The sequence below is a fragment of the Macaca mulatta genome, chromosome 15 (genome assembly GCF_049350105.2).
Source record: "Macaca mulatta isolate MMU2019108-1 chromosome 15, T2T-MMU8v2.0, whole genome shotgun sequence".
Lineage (NCBI taxonomy): Eukaryota > Metazoa > Chordata > Mammalia > Primates > Cercopithecidae > Macaca > Macaca mulatta.
In genome coordinates, this window is record NC_133420.1 from 5,873,314 (window position 1) to 5,888,757 (window position 15,444).

The window sequence follows — 15,444 nt, forward strand, 5'->3', positions numbered from 1 at the left end:
GGGAGCACCAAGGCCTGGTCTCTGGGTCCCAGGAGTGGTCCTGGGTCCTTTGTGGGCTGCCGGAGAGGAGGAGGGAGAAAGGAGGAGGGGCCCAGAGCCAGGAGTGCACGGGGCCTCCCTAAACCCTAACCCTGACCCTGACGGGCATGAGCTCACAGTGGGGGTGGGGCAGTCACGCCATCCTCCGAGCAGCCAGCTGTGGAGGGTGCTGCCCGGGCATGTGCCCGCTCTCCGCATCAGGAGCTGCCTGGTGGGAACCAGCCGGGGCTGCCCTGAGAGCCCAGCAGCATCAGAGGTGGGTCCCCCATCACGGAGCTCTGGCTGGAGCCTCCTAGGCCAACTGGCTTTAGACATATTGTCTGCTTCACACATGGGGAAACTGAGGCACCCAGCAAGGACGCAGCTCACCTAGGCCACCCAGTCTCTGCACCACAAAGGGGCTTCGAATGGTCCCAGAGCCCACCAGGCCCACAAAGGCCCCTCAGGACTCCGTGAAGGGGGCTGAGCCCTGGCCCCAGCAAGACTGGGGAGACACGGTCTGTGCCCAGGAGCTCCGGGGAGGCTCCCAGGAAGAGGCGTTTCATGCCCCAGGCGGCTGCAGGATGACTGATGTGCCTGAGAAACAGCAGGGACGGCACCATAGCTGGGGAGAGCGGTGCCCGGACAAGGCCCCTGTGCAGAAGGGAAGGTCCAGGCTGCTCCCCACGTGTCCGTGTGATGAGGCAGAAGAGGCAGGGCACAGGCCCTGGGGGCTACAGGACTCAGGAGCCCGGGGCATGGGGCTAGGCCTGACATCCCGCCCGTGCCCTCCCTGGTGGGCCACACACCTGTCCTCATCTGCCTTGGGCTGTGCTGGGCCCTGACCAGAGGCTCTCTTGGGCCTGTCTGCCCCCCAGCACTCGGCTTACTCAGCGCTCTAGCACTGGGACCCTCACCAGCAAAACCTCAGAGTGTGAGGCTCCTGTTGGACCCTGGAGATTCCACAGTGGCTTTATTTAGGCCACTCCGGGTGTGGCAGCGCCCAAAGACAAGGGGAGGAGATGTCCCAGGGACCACACAGCAATGGCACGTGTGACCAGGCACTGATGGGGACAGCAGGGCAGCTTGCCGGCCTGGCTCTCAGAGGACTCACACGGGATGAGGTGGGGGACTGGGGGACAGGCAGTGGCTGAGGACTCGGGCTTCATCCTTCGGGCAGCAGGTGGGTTGAGCTGATGCACGAAGACGTCCAATTCACACTTTAGAAAGATGCCCCAGGTCCTGGGAGCAGTGCCCAACCTGCACAACCACACGCGACCAGGTCCAGCATGGAGGATGGCAGGGGCCTGGCCCTGGAGTAGAGAGGAGGTTGCCCACCTCCAGAAGCCTCCTGATCGCACGGCCAGCCCCTCCTCCACCGAGCCCACCTCGAGCATCCTGCCCTGGCAGCGTCCCCCGCAGGGAGGGGCCACCCTTGTTTATGGCCAAGTCACCACAGCTCCTTTACCATCTGCTGCAAAGGAAGGAAGGCCCCCGCTACCCACCCCACCTGTGGCGGCCGGCGCTGCGAACGGAAAGCCGAGGGCACCAGGCCACCTGTTCCCAGCCTAGGAGTAGCAGGGGGACGGTGAGGCTGGGCTCAGCTAGACATGGGCCTGTGGGCCTCCAGCCAGCTTACCCCCACCCAGCCCCACAAGCCCACCCAGCCCTGCCTCTTCACCCTGGCTCTGATCATGTCCTGGAGAGGCGTCGTGAGCCCCATACGTGCCTGGGCAGAACCCACCATCTCCCCCAGCACCCAGGGTCCCTGGGGTGAGGGCAAGACTCCACACCCGAGGGTCCCTCCCATCCCCCGTGAACTGAGAGAGGCTGTGCTGGGGAGGTCAGCCTGGGGGCAGTGTGGGACCTGAGGGACGTGGTCATTCACAGCCTGCCCTGCCTGTGAGAGGTGGGATGGCTCAGACTCTCGCAGCCGTGGGCCAGGCTGGGGCTGCCATAGCCTGTGCATCTGGTGAGGGTCCTGGGCGAGCATCCTGTTCAGAGGCAGGAAAGCCATGGTATGGGGGCCTCGGTGGAACTCACTGCCAAGGGTCTGTGCACGGAGCACCTTTTCCCAGGGAGACGGGGCAGGGCAGGACCCCCCACGGCCTCCCAGAACCAGCAGGTCTCCACAGGGTCCTTGTGCCTGGTGCGCCCTCCCCGTGGGAGAGCAGCCTGCCCAGAGGGCGGCCGGCACGTTGGGGCCTGAGCCGGGGAGTCAGATTTCTGCCTCGGCACTCAGGCGGGTGTTGCAAGAACAGAGGAAGGCTGGCCGCAGGCGCTGGGTGGGCCTCAGGGGGCCTGAAAGGCCTTTCGTGTGGGAAGAGGGGGCTTTCTGGAATCCCAGGACCCCCCCACATGGGTGAGGCGCCGCACCTCTGCCCGGGGTCCCCAGGTGGTGGTGGGGTGGGCATCACCTCCCGGTCCCCAGGAATCACATGCTGGGCCTGGTGCAGAGGGAGGCACTGGCTCCTCCGGGCAGAGGCCTGCAGGCTGGGGATGCCACAGTGGCAGCCCCACAGGCACAGGGGGCTGCGGCCTCCATCCTGAGGTCCCTCCCAGGCAGAGAGCACCTGGGGGCCTGCAGGGGTACAGCCACATGCGGAGGGACACTGCTAGGGTCTGGGAAGCTGAGCTCAGTGCGGGCCCTGACCAAATGCGCGTGTGACCCCAGCAGCTCGCCCCCTTCTCCAGGCCTTGGCCTGCTTCCTCCAGGGGCTGCCCAGGCTACCAGGCTCTGCCAAGCTGTGTGGAGCCCCTGGGCGTCCCCTCCAGGTGCCCTCAGCAGACGTGGAGCAGCTCTCCAGCCCAAGCCGGCCCTGCACTCGGGTCTCAGCGTCTATCTCTGCTGTGGGCGACTGTCTTGGGTGGGGCCAGGCCACTCCAGATAGAAGGCGCTGGTTGGGTGCGGGGGGGGGCTGGAAATGCCCCACACCCCCTCCAGTCCCTGGCAACCGGCCTGGCTGGGGCTCTGGGGTCTGTGGCCGGAGCTCTGTCAGAGGAGCTGAGACAGCCACGGTCCAAGCAGCCCCACCAACCCCAAGCCAGCCTGGCGGAGGCCCAGGAGTCCTGAGGGAGGGTCTGCAGCCCCCTCCCCACTTCCTCTCCCCTGCACACTCCAGGCTGTCCTCTGCGAGGCTGTCACTCCAGGAGACACGGGCCTCCTGCCTCTCTTCTTCCCCCACCGCGCAGGGGCAGAGGCTGGGGAGGGTCCTGCAGGGCCAGGAGAGATGTTCAGTTTTCACCGTTCCTGGGCTGCGACCCCAGCTGGGTGGGTGCGACCTGGTGGGATGGCCCAAGCCACCCCGGCTTTTGGGCGGCCTCCTGGGTGGCCCCTCGGCCTGCCCCTTGCGTGTGGCCACGGGCAGCCAGCTTTCCGGGCCCCAGTTCGTTGCACAAGTTCCTGGGTCAACATAAACAACCGCGGTGCACCACAGAGTTCCTGGCCCGGCTTCCTCTCCGCTCTGTGTGCGCGACCTCCTGACGGTGAGTGCCGCTGGCCCAGACCCCGGTGTGGTGCCGGCCTAGGACTGCTCTGTGATCACAAGTCACTGAAGCAGCCGGGCTCTGTGGGTCGGGGTCAAGCACCGCAGCCTCCTCTGGGGGTGCCGGCAGCGCAAGGCAGCCCCCGTGCCTGCCAGAGCTCGGTCCCCAGACCACTGGCCTCACCAGTGAACACAGGGGCATGATGCTTACACCCATCTGGAAAGTGAGGAAATGCACACGGGAGCTCCAGTGCTTCCTGGTCGTGAGCTCATCTGTTTCTGGTGAAAAGAACCCAACCAAACCCACGTAGCAGGACTGGCATCTTCTCCCTGCCTCAGAGAAACTGAGATCCAGAGAGGTGCCTAGCCTCCAAGGGTCCCTAAAGTTCCTCCCCTTCTTCCTCCTCCTCCTTCAGGAAGTCCTCCTGGACTGCCTCACCCAGAAGAGGTCTTGGCCTCCCTGGGTAATGGGGCATCCCCTACTGCTGCCCTTTTCTGGCTGTTTGAGGACAGCTGGTGCATCCAGTTCTTCCCTGTCTTCCCCCACTTGATTCGGCATACATTAGGCGCTCCAGAAATGTTTGCCAATTGCTTGGCCCAACTCACATGCCCCTCTAGGTGGAAGGTACACTCATTCCCACCCAGACAGTGTACGTGTGCCAGCACGGGCTCTGCTCTCCTGGCCTCCCCATCTTTGCTCCCAATGTGCCATCAGCTGGAAAGCCAAGAAGCTGTTCCCACAGCAAAGGGGCAGCCAGGAGAGCAGGGGCAGGCCAAGGACCCCGGGGACCCCAGGCCTCCACATCCTCTCCTGGGACCCGTCTCCCTCCCACTCCCTCCTTGGCCCCAGGGGACATCCGAGGTGGGGGCTGCCGTGTCCCGGTGCCCGGGCTGAGTCTCCACTGCCCGGACTGCCCAGTGCTCCTGTGTCCACAGCCAGTGTGTCCTGGCCTGGCCATGGCTGCTGGGCTGTGGCTGACAGCCTGGCCTCAGGGCCGGTGGGACTTGGGTGGGGTTCTGCCACTTGGTCGTGGTGTGACCCAGCCAGCAGCCTCGGTTTCTTCACCACTTCCCTCACAGGATAAGGAAGTGAAAGATGGCAGATGCTTACGGAGCAGTGGGCGCCCACGGAGACGAGCCACGGCCACGCGGGGGTGCAGGGGGACGGCCAGGGTCCTGTCCACATGGGACTTAGGTCTCAGTTCCAAGGCAAGCTGTGCCCCTGGAACCGGCCTCCATGCTGCCTGCACCCCCAGCTCCTGCGCCTTGAGGGGCTGCACCGGGCAGAAGTGCCTGGTGTGGGGCCTTCGCCGAGGCAGGTCTCGGCTGGCAGCACCTGCCACAGGCCTGCGCTGGGCTCAGCACGTGCTTTGCAAAACGGCAAGTAATGCCTGCTGTGTGGAGGAAAATTGGCCAGTGCGGAGGAGGGAGGAGAGGAAGAAACAGGGCTGGGCCGGCTGGAGATCCCCGCTTTGGCTGGCAGCTCCCCAGGCCTCTCCCAGGTGGTTCTCACACAGGCGTAGCGGTCGGACAGGACTTCCCAGCACCTGTGGCTTTCCCCAGGTGACAGCAGGCCGAACACCACGTGCTGACAGTGACTCTGAGTTCTCGTCGCCTTTTCCTTTAAAAGAATGACCTCTCCTTCAGCCCAAACCCTCTCCACACGCCTCAGCCAGCCCACCTCTTCCCTAGCCTCTCCCAGGCTGGCTGTGGCTGGTGGGGGCGCCCGGCTGACTGCCCCACCTAGGGCCCTCTCATGTCCGTCTGGTTTTGGATGCTGAGGAGTTTACTGCCCCGGATGGCAGTTTCCATACTAGCTCTCTGTCAGCCGCTCTCTGCACCTGTCTGGTAGGTCTCCAGGTACACCCCTGCCCAGCCTCTTCATGTGGGAGTCCCAGGGGCAGCAGCCGCCGGGGCCAGGCCTTCCGGCCAAGCTCGGATGCCCGCTCCTTCCAGAGCCTCCTGATCACCCCAAGTAGAGGAGCTCACAGAGCTGCCCCCAACAACGAGCCTCTTCTCACCCACAGTCTCTTTCACTTTGCAGCAGCTCAGGGCGCCGTCATTTTCTCCAACTCACAGGGCAGAGGACAGGACAGAGACCCTCACCGGAGGGCACCTGGCCTGGAGGCGTCGCCGCCTTCGACTCCAACCAGCCCCATGCCCTGCAAAGCCCCCGAGGGCCAGGCCCACCCAATGCTGCTCGACTCCGTAGCCTGGCCCAGCGTGGCGGCACAGCTCACAGGAGGCACGGGCCTGTTCCCAGTGCACGGCCCCAACGCTTCCCGCCATCCGGTTCGGGATTCGCATCTCCCGTGTGGGTGCAGGTCCCAGACCCCGGGCCCGCCAGTCCCCACACCAGAGCCACCGAACTCCAAGAGCCCTGTCCTCTCGACTCCCCCACACCCGGTGGGCGGCCCACATCTCTTGCATGGCTCTCAGCCTCTCCCCCTGCAGCCCTGAGGGTCTCCCCATAATGGCCCTCTTTGGCACTTCCTAAACCCAAAGAGGCAGCAGATCTGAGACACGGCAGGGCTGGCCAGGGCTCCTGCAGGGAAGTGGGTCGGGCCCTCCCTTAGGCCTGTGTCCCCAGCCTCCAATCCCACACCCCCATCACCCCCAGGTTGCCCTGCAGGTGCTTCGTGTTTGGACAGCTGGAAGCAGAGCTCGGCCTGTGACCTGCCTGGTCCAGCAACTGGCCCTTCTGGAGGTGAGCCTGGGAGTGGCCGAGCCGAGGAAATCACCCCCGTGGGGAGGTGGGGGAGGGGCAAGGCCCACCCCACCAGGCCCTGGAATGTTCCGTGAACTGGATCCTGGAGAACCCACTTATCTGGGCTCCAGGAAGGCGGGGGGCAATGTTTCTTTGACCTGAGGAAGCAAAGCAGCACCCCGACATCCTTCCACACTCATCCTCTCTGGTGGGGAGCCAGGGAGGACACGTATGAGATGGACACGGTGGGGGCCCACATCCCAGGCTACTCAGACAGCAAGGGTCAGTCCGGACGGGCTGGAGAAACCTCAGGCCTGACATGCCTCAGTTTCCCCAAGTGCACCATGGCCCAGATGGCTGGAGACCTCTTGCTGTGTCTCCTCTGCCTGCAAGATCCAGGAGCCCAGGCTCAGCCTGCGAACCACCTGGCCCCATCCCTGAAGGGGGACGGGGAGGGTCTGCGACCATCCTGGGGGGTATCCACGCCCACTTCTACCTGGGGACGAGGGTGCGAAGTCCCATGCAGCCGCCACGCAGCCTCACGTGCCTGACAACGGGAGCCAGGCCAGCCCCTCACAGGTGCTCCTGGGCAGCGTCCCTGGTGACCTGGACCAGTCACCCCAAGGGCACGTGCTCCAGGCAGCCCCCTCGTCTTAGGGGGCACGGGAGGCACCGGGGGTCTTCAGCCGGTGATGGGGTGACTGACGAGGTTCAGCCCCAACACCGGGGTCCTGTGGCCACTGGGAGCCGGAGCACCCCCCCGGCTGGAGCTGAACCGTGACTACAGCCCTTCCCAAGAGATGGTGGGGAATCGTCCCCGTGTCTAGGGTCCCACAGACTGGGCAGGCCAGACAGGCCCTCGGAGGAGGCTGGTGGGATCCGAGTAGGCAGAGGGGAGAGGGAGAAGCGAAAGGGCAGCCCCAGCCTGCGGTGGGCGGGAGGAGCCCTGCTGTCACTGTCATGGGAACCACCGAGTCACCGGAGGGGCAGGGGCAGAGGGGTCTCGGTGGAGACAGGGGTCCCCAGAGGCCTTGGGAGACAGGGGAGGTGCCCAGGGCTCTCTGGCCTTGTTCTCTACCAGTTCAATGAGAGCTTTGTTCCAGGGGCCCCGGGTCCCTCTGCCTCCGACAGTCTGGGCTGTGTTTTCTGAGCACCTACTGTGTGCTGGGTGTGGGCGTCCAGGCAGGTGTGCTGGGTGTGGGCGTCCCGCTAGGCACTGGCTAAGCCCTGTCCCTCCCCAGAGTCACAGCGAGACACACAGCCACATCCTGTAAACGAAGACCTCGTGTCTGGGAGGTCAGGTAACTTCCCCAAAGCCGGTCTGGCCTCCCAGCCCCATCCCCAGTCCCAGAGGGGAGGTGGGATGAAGGCAGGGCTAAGGCCAGGCCGTGGAGGCAAAGGCGCCTGCCGGCCTGCAGGACGGAGGGAGGAAGTGCCTGGACCTGGGCAGACAAAGGCCCTCAGATTCACAAGCTGAAGCTCTAGCACCCAGGGCCTCAGCATGTCACTGTGTTTGAAGACAGGTAAAGGTCGTCAAGGTAAGACAGGGTGGTCCTGATCCAATATGACTGACGTCCTTGTAAGAAGGGGAGATTGGGACAGACATGACTGGAGGGACGGCCACGTGAGGACGCCTCAGCGAAATGGTGTGCAAGAGCGGGAAGTGGGGCCTCAGAGGAGCCAACACTTGGATCTCGGGCTTCCAGGAGGATCAGTCCCTGTGGTTGAAACCACCGGGGCCTGTGCGACTCCGTCATGGCCGCCCCAGCTGACAAATTTCCCTGACCCACCCCGCCGCAGTGCCACCCAGAAGCTTGGCGGGTGCTGTGACAGGGGCTGGGTCCCTGCTCGGCCCTCGGGTGCCGGGGTGTACCCTATGAGAGCAGCACAGCCACGGACACGGCCCTCTGCAGTTCCAGGCTCCGGGCACCATCTGGGACCCCGGTTCCTGATGTAAGAGGCTCCCCACTGCCGTCCCATCCTCTGCAAGGTACCTCAGAGAGCGGCTGGAGGCTAACGGGACGAGGCCTGGGTTTTAGGGTCCTGCCTGGGTTTCTGTGTGGCCTGGGGCCACCGTCTTTCTCTCTCTGGTCCCCTCTACTCTCACATCCCAGGCTGGATGACTGGGGCCCAGGAGCTGCTCCACGCCTCCTCTGGGCTTCCTGGTCGCACCCCTGGCCTGACAGCCCCTGGGAAGGCCCCGCTCTCCCTCTCGGGGCCCAGCCTGGCTCCTCCTGTTGAGCTGCAGCCCCCCAGGCCTCCTTCCCACGCGCATCGGCTCTGACCTCAGGGCTCCCCACATGCGTTCCCCTCTAGGAAGGGCCCCCGGAGGCTCCCTGAAACTCTCTCCTCCCTAGAACACCTGTTCCTCCTGCACCTCCATGGGGGGCCGCATGGGGCTGCTGACCACAGTCTCACGCACAGCCTGGGAGCGCCTGGAGGTTTCGGGGCGGCAGGCGCTCAGTCAGTCCTCGGGTCACCATGGATGGCCTTGCTCTGTGATCCACACTGAGGCCCAGTGGTCAGCTGGGGGGCTGGACAGGAGGCGGCCACTTCCTGGGCTGGTGGTGACTCACAGGTCCGTTTCTGGGAAAACTCCCGCCCACCCCCACTCAATCCGGATGGTGCAGAGCTCGGTGTGGGGACCAGCTGTGGGAAGTGCATTGTGATTAGGGGCCGCGTCTGGGGGTGGGGAAGGCGGGAGCTGGGGCGGAGGGTGGGGTGGGGTGCGGGACATCTCCACCAGACGCCTGCCTGGGCTGCTGAGCTGTGCACCCCGTGTGCCCTGACGCCCCACATATTCCCTCCCCGGGCAGAGGTCAGGGGCCCCGAATATCATCACAGGGAGACCACACAAGGCTCCCGCCTGCGCCCCTCCCCAGGTCCCTCACGCTCAGGGAGGCCCGGCCCAGCCTTGCCGAGGCCAGCACAGCCCAGGAGGGGCACCCCCTGGGGTCCCACAGCTCCGAGGGGCAGCGGGTGGCCAAGAATGAATCCGCAGGGCTCCGGCCGGACACTGGAGGAAACAGGCTGCTTCCAAATGGGGCTGGGACGTGGGGACTGTCCCCCAGGCTTCCCCGGCCAGAATCCAAATGCCATTTGCCCAGCCGGGCCCTGGAAAAACATCCTCTGGGAAGAGTCCGGGGAGGGGAGGAGGCCTCTGGCCGGGTGGGGAGCAGGGCCCAGGCCTGCTGAATAAACACCCAGGGACCCTGCAGAGTGAAAACAGAGCCGCAGCCGGCCAGCCCCTCCCAAGCCCATTTGGCTGCTGCAGCCCTGACCCTGTTCAGGGAGTCTGGGCAAGTCTTTTTTGTCTTAACAGCTTCATTGAGATATGCAGTTGGTCCTTGATCAATGGGGGACTCGGGCACCAACCCCACACAAAGTGGAAAATCCTTTTATGTATGTATATTATAAGGTCTCAAACTCCTGACCTCAAAAATATACATATATTTTTTAGACGGAGTCTTGCTCTGTTGCCCAGGCTGGAGTGCAGTGGTGCAATCTCGGCTCACTGCAACCCCTGCCTCCCGGTTTCAAGCGATTCTCCCGCCTCAGCCTCCCAAGTAGCTGGGGTTACAGGCACCTGCCACCACGCCCAGCTAATTTTTGTATTTTTAGTAGAGATGGGGTTTCACCATGTTGGCCAGGCTGGTCTCAAACACCTGACTTCAGGTGATCCACCTGCCTTGGCCTCCCAAAGTGCTGGGGTTTCTATTTTTATTTTTTGAGGCATGTTCCTGCTCTGTCGCCCAGAGTGTGCTCAGAGCTCACTGCAGGCTTGAACTCCTGGGCTCAAGCGATCCTCCCACCTCAGCCTCCCGAGTAGCCGGGGCCACAGATGTACACCACCTTGCCTGGTTAATTTTTAATTTTTTTTGTAGAAACGGGGTCTTGCCATGTTGCCCAGGCTGGTCTCAAACTCCTGGCCTCAAGTGATCTTCACGCCTTGGCCTCCCAAGGTGACGGGATTACAGTAGTGAGCCGCCTCGCCAGACCCAAGTATGACTCTTGATTCCGCCGAAACTTAACTACGGAGAGGCTACTGTTGACCAGAAGCTTTACCAATAACATAAACAGTCGACGCACGTGTTTGTATCATGTATGTGTGGTATAGTGTGTTCTTACAACCCAGTAAGCCTGAGAAAAGAAAATGCCATTCGGAAAATCCTAAGGAAGAGAGAATGTGTTTCATAGTCTCCAAGTGGAAGCGAATCACCTTAAACGTCTTCATCTGGTCTTTTTCACGTTGAGGAGGCTGAGGAGGAGGAGGAGGAAGAGGAGGGGCTGGTCTTGCAGACCCAGGAGCAGCAGAGGCAGGAGAAAATCCACGTGGAGATGACACCCGAGGTTCAAACCCACTTTTTTCCAGGGTCAGCCTTAATTCACGCTCCATGAATTTCTCCACCGACAGTGGCGATTCCACCGTTTCCAGTACGTGCAGCTACGTGCGGCCATCACCACCGTCCATTCAGGATGTTTTCTTTTTTTCTTTTAGAGACAGAGTCTTGTTCTGTCGCCAGGCTGGAGTGCAGTGGCGCAATCTCGGCTCACTGCAAGCTCTGCCTCCCGGGTTCAAGCGATTCTTCTGCCTCAGCCTCCTGAGTAGCTGGGATTACAGGCCTGTGCCACCACGCCCAGCTAATTTTTGTGTTTCTAGTAGAGACAGGGTTTCACCATGTTGACCAGGCTGGTCTCGAACTCCTGACCTCAGGTGATCTGCCCACCTCGACCTCCCGAAGCGCTGGGATCACAGGGGTGAGCCACCGCAAAGCCCGGCCCAGAACATTTTCATCAAAAATAAAGCTTCATCACCGCAGCCCCAGCCCCCCAGCCATAAAGACCCACTCAGCCACCTTCTGTTCCCAGGGGCTCACCAGTGTTGGGCTTTTCGGGAATGGAATCACACACATGAACCGTGGTGTACACACCACATCTTTAAGGCCTGTCCGTGCTGAAGCCTGCCTCAGAATTTCTTCTGTTTTTGTGGCAGAAGGATAAGTATTCCATTGTACAGACGGACTACCCGGTTCATCCATCACCCACCCAGGGGCACTTGGGCCGTTTCCAAGTTTAGTGAAGGAAGCCGCACGCGTGTTTGTGCAGACAGGAGCTTCCGTTTCTCCTGGGCACACACCTAGGAGTGGAGTTGCTGGGTCCCGTGGTGACTGTTCGGTTGTTTTGGGAGCTGCCGGCAGGTGCCCCAGCAGCTGGGCCGCTTCACATTCCCTCTGGCGTGCGAGTCTCTGATCTCGGCGCCCACACCCCTGGCTGGCTCTCTCCTCCCTCCAACTTCGCAGCCACACTGGGGGCAGGTGGGAGTGTGAGCGGGGGCCGGGCACAAGCAGGGGCTGACTCCACACCTCGCAGGGCTGGTCTGCAGGTCTGCCTGGGAGACAGGAATATCACACCCACATTTCGGAAGAGGATGCTGGGCTCAGAGAGGCCCACCAGCAAGTTGGGCCCTCACCGGCCACTTCCTCCATTCTCTGGGCTCGGCAGGAGCTCAAGGTGTGCGTCCCTCCCTCGGCGCCCAAGCCCCACGCTGGGCCTGCCCTGGACATGAGTGGACCATTGGACCTGAGGCTGGAGAACCCCGGACAGAACAAAATTCAAGTGTGAAGTTCCGGAAGGTTCTGGAGGGTTCCAGAGGCCCCCGGAGCTCCCTGGGCGCCCTGGACTCCACGAGTGGCCACCCAGCCTGTGATCCACGGTCACCTAGATTCACCCCCTTGATCCTCCAGACACACACAGGGCAACCCTCGTGTTCCTGGGGCCGCTGGTCCTGTAGCCTGAGCTGCCCTCTGTAGGAATCCCCTCCCTGCCCAGCTACGCCTGCCCACCATGGCCGCCTCCCCAGCTCAGGCTACAGGGAGAGGCCAGAACCTTCTCTGCTCCCGGAACCCACTGTCCACGGCTGAGCACTGAGTTCCCAGCTCTGCGGCTCTGCCCTGACCTCCCCCTTATGCCCATGTCTACTTCTGAGCGCTGAGCCTCGGGCCACACAGCCTGGGGCAGAGGTCAAAGGCTCAGTGCCTCATGGAGCAGCTCACTGGCAGGGGCCACACACCCAGGCCTCCTACCAGCAGGGGAGACGTGGGGGCGCAGGGTTGGAGTCCAGGGAGCCTGGTCCCGAGGGTGGGTGCCCACTAGAGAGTCCTGTCACAGGGCTCCTGACTGGCCTGGGGGTCAGCTCCCCTCCAGTGCCATCTCCATTTATAGAGGAAACAGGCCTGGGGGCTGCCATTAGAATAGTGCTGGAAAACGGGCTGGGCGCGGTGGCTCAAGCCTGTAATCCCAGCACTTTGGGAGGCCGAGACGGGCGGATCACAAGGTCAGGAGATCGAGACCAGCCTGGCTAACACGGTGAAACCCCGTCTCTACTAAAAAAAAAATACAAAAAATTAGCCGGGCGAGGTGGCGGGCGCCTGTAGTCCCAGCTAGTCGGGAGGCTGAGGCAGGAGAATGGCGTAAACCCGGGAGGCGGAGCTTGCAGTGAGCTGAGATCCGGCCACTGCACTCCAGCCTGGGCGACAGAGCGAGACTCCATCTCAAAAAAAAAAAAAAAAAAGAATAATGCTGGAAAACATTGAAGGCCACCCCCCCACCCCCTGCCCCTTCAAGGTCTGGGCCATGTTTCCCGGAAGCCAACACCTGGCCCAGGGAGCCCCAGAGGTAGGTTCTGGAGCGCAGGACGGTGGGCTGTGCAGGGGCCTTGTGGCTCCCTGGCTCCCCATTGCTGCGGTCACATGGCCTCCCTGGCTGAGCTGCAGCCCCCCCCCGCCCCACAGCAGCCCTCGGTAACCCTCTGGGCAGGACCACTCTGCCAGTTGGCTTCCTAGAAACTGCCACCCTTCCCCTGCAGGTGCCTTAGGGAGGTGGCAGTTGGCCAAACCTGCCCGGCTCCCTGGTCCCTCCTTCCCCTGAAGCCCCTGAGGGCTGGGGAGCCTTCTGATAGCTCTGCCAGCCACTGCCCAGCCCGGTGGGAGTGGCAATTCCAATGGCAAGCACTTCAGCACCACAGGGAGGGGCGGGGGGAGATGGGATACCACAATGTCACCCGCTTGTTCCAAGGCGCAGGCCAGGGCCACCTAGGACCCCGGGGCACAGGGGCGGCAGCCTTCCAGGCAGGACAGACCTCTGGGTCACCCTCCAAGCCCCAGGCCCGAGCGCTTGTAGGCCTGTGGCTGCTGCCACCACCCCACAGATGGGCTCTGGGGGACAGAGAGTGCCCTGTCTCCTCTGCACCTCGACTGACTTGCTCCGGGCCTGGCAGAGCAGGTACTTGGAAAAGATTTGCCGAGGGAAAGGCAGAGAAGCTGCGGTCCTCTGGCCCCTACAGCGGTGCTTCCCAAGGAGCTGCTCACACTCAGAGCCACTGTTCCTCCAGGGGCCTCCCCTCCGAGCCCAACCTGCCCCCAGCCTGACCTGCCCCCAGCCCGACCTGCCCCCAGCGGTGATGGTGGAAAGTGGATCCTGAAAAAGTGCAGGGAGTTGGAGAGGAGGCTCAGGAAAAGGCTGGGGCCCGGGGCCAGTCGAGGGGTGCTGGGAGTGTTACCTGCCAAAAAATGTGACCTCGGGCAGCTGGCGGGGGATGCAGCAGGCACTGGGAATGTCCTGTGGACACCCTGGAGGGGCAGCTGCAGGGAGGGGCTGTGCAACACTGACCGGGAGTTGCCCAGAGCCTGAAGCCCAGAGCCCGGCCGGGCTGGAGTCTCTGCTTGGCCACGGCTGCCCGCCCGGCTGGCCCTGCCCTGGGGGCCTCAGGTTTCTGAGATAGGGGCCTGGGCCATATTCGAGGGGAGGAGACCCCCACCCTCCCTGGGATGCCCTCCTCGGAGCAGGGGAGCGCCAGGCCTTCCCTTCCCCCAGCCACAGTGCATCCCGCCTGCCTGCAGCGGCCTGGGGGAAGCGCACTCAGTAACTCTTTACGGAGGATCCCGTAGAGGCAGAGGGCGGGGGCCGGGAGTACCCCATCGTCAGGGCCATTTGCTGGAGCTTTGGGCCAGTTTTCCAGGGCCCCTGAGCAGACAGCGCTGGCCCGTTTGGCATTTGTCCCTCAACAAGGAGACCTCACAGCTCCTGTTTTCCCAGGAAAACAGTGCCCCGAGGATGAAGAGACAGAGACAGAGACAGTGAGACGGAGAGACAGTGGGAGACTGACTGAAGGAGAGAGATCCAGCCGAGAGAGTCACAAAAGCATCCAGAGAAGACAGGGAGGAGAGACACAGACCCGGCCAAGAGCCAGAGCGATGCGGAAGGGCTTCCGCAGGAGGACCAGGGAGGCCAGTCCGGGCCCCACCCACCGCCCCGGGCACAGGGACAGGGGAGGCACAGCTGGATCAAAGATCTTTGAAACTGGAATCAAACGCTCAGGTTTTATTGGAGCACTCACTGTGTAACTGTGTAATGGGGGCAGGGACAGCGAGGCTGTGCCCCGAGAGCCTCTTCAAAGGCTGAGGGATTCCTGAGCTCTTTTCTCCCTCCTTCCCTCCTCCCCTCCCTCCTTCCTCCCATCTCTCCTTCCTTCCCTCCCTCCTTCCTTCCCTCCCTCCTTCCTTCCCTCCCTTCCTCTCCACTGCCTCCTTCCCTCCTTCCTTCCCTCCCTCCTCCCTCCGTCTCCCTTCCTTACCTCTCTTACTCCTTCCCTCTCCCCTCTCTTCCTCCTCCCTCCCTCCTTCCCTCTCCCCTCCTTCCCTCTCTTCCTCCTCCCTCCCTCCTTCCCTCTCCCCTCCTTCCCTCTCTTCCTCCTCCCTCCCTCCTTCCTTCCCTCCCTCCTTCCTTCCCTCCCTTCCTCTCCACTGCCTCCTTCCCTCCTTCCCTCCTGCCTTCCCTCCCTCCTCCCTCCCTCTCCCCTCCTTACCTCTCTTACTCCTTCCCTCTCCCCTCCTTCCCTCTCTTCCTCCTCCCTCCCTCCTTCCCTCTCCTTCCTTCCCTCCCTCCCTCCTTCCTCCCTCCCTCTTCCCTCTTTACCTCTCTCCCTCCTTCCCTCCCTCCCTCCTTTCTCCCGCCTTCCCCCCTCCTCCCTCCCTCTCCCCTCCTTCCCCCTTCTCCCCCTCCTTCCCTTCTCCCTCCCTCTCTCCCTCCCCACTCCCTCTCTCCCTCCCCGACTCTTCTTCCCTCCTCTCCTCCTTTACTCTTCCCTCCCTCTCCCCTCCCTTCCCCTTCTCCCCTCCTTCCCTCCCCCTCCCTCTCTCCGTCTTCCTTCCCTCTCTCTATGGACACCCTGGAGGG

At 63.0% G+C, this 15,444-nt stretch overlaps 1 protein-coding gene across 4 annotated transcripts; it reads left to right on the top strand.

The window, feature by feature from the left end:
- Positions 1 to 3,371: 3,371 nt before the first annotated feature.
- On the top strand, positions 3,372 to 10,381 carry LOC114672874 (uncharacterized). Of its 4 annotated transcripts, none has more exons than XM_077967074.1 (7): positions 3,372 to 3,504; positions 4,584 to 5,351; positions 5,548 to 5,827; positions 6,124 to 6,210; positions 7,452 to 8,788; positions 9,093 to 9,612; positions 10,095 to 10,381. In XM_077967074.1, exons 2-5 carry the CDS (start codon positions 5,260 to 5,262, stop codon positions 7,482 to 7,484), a joined length of 492 nt encoding a protein of 163 aa, XP_077823200.1. In that variant the 5' UTR covers positions 3,372 to 3,504; positions 4,584 to 5,259; the 3' UTR covers positions 7,485 to 8,788; positions 9,093 to 9,612; positions 10,095 to 10,381. The 4 variants fall into 4 exon arrangements, with proteins under 4 accessions (XP_077823200.1, XP_077823201.1, XP_077823202.1 ...); XM_077967075.1 differs by lacking the exon at positions 9,093 to 9,612 and having other exon boundaries at positions 5,548 to 5,817; positions 7,452 to 7,525; positions 7,917 to 8,200; XM_077967076.1 differs by lacking the exon at positions 9,093 to 9,612 and having other exon boundaries at positions 5,548 to 5,817; positions 7,452 to 7,511; positions 7,886 to 8,200.
- Positions 10,382 to 15,444: the final 5,063 nt, after the last annotated feature.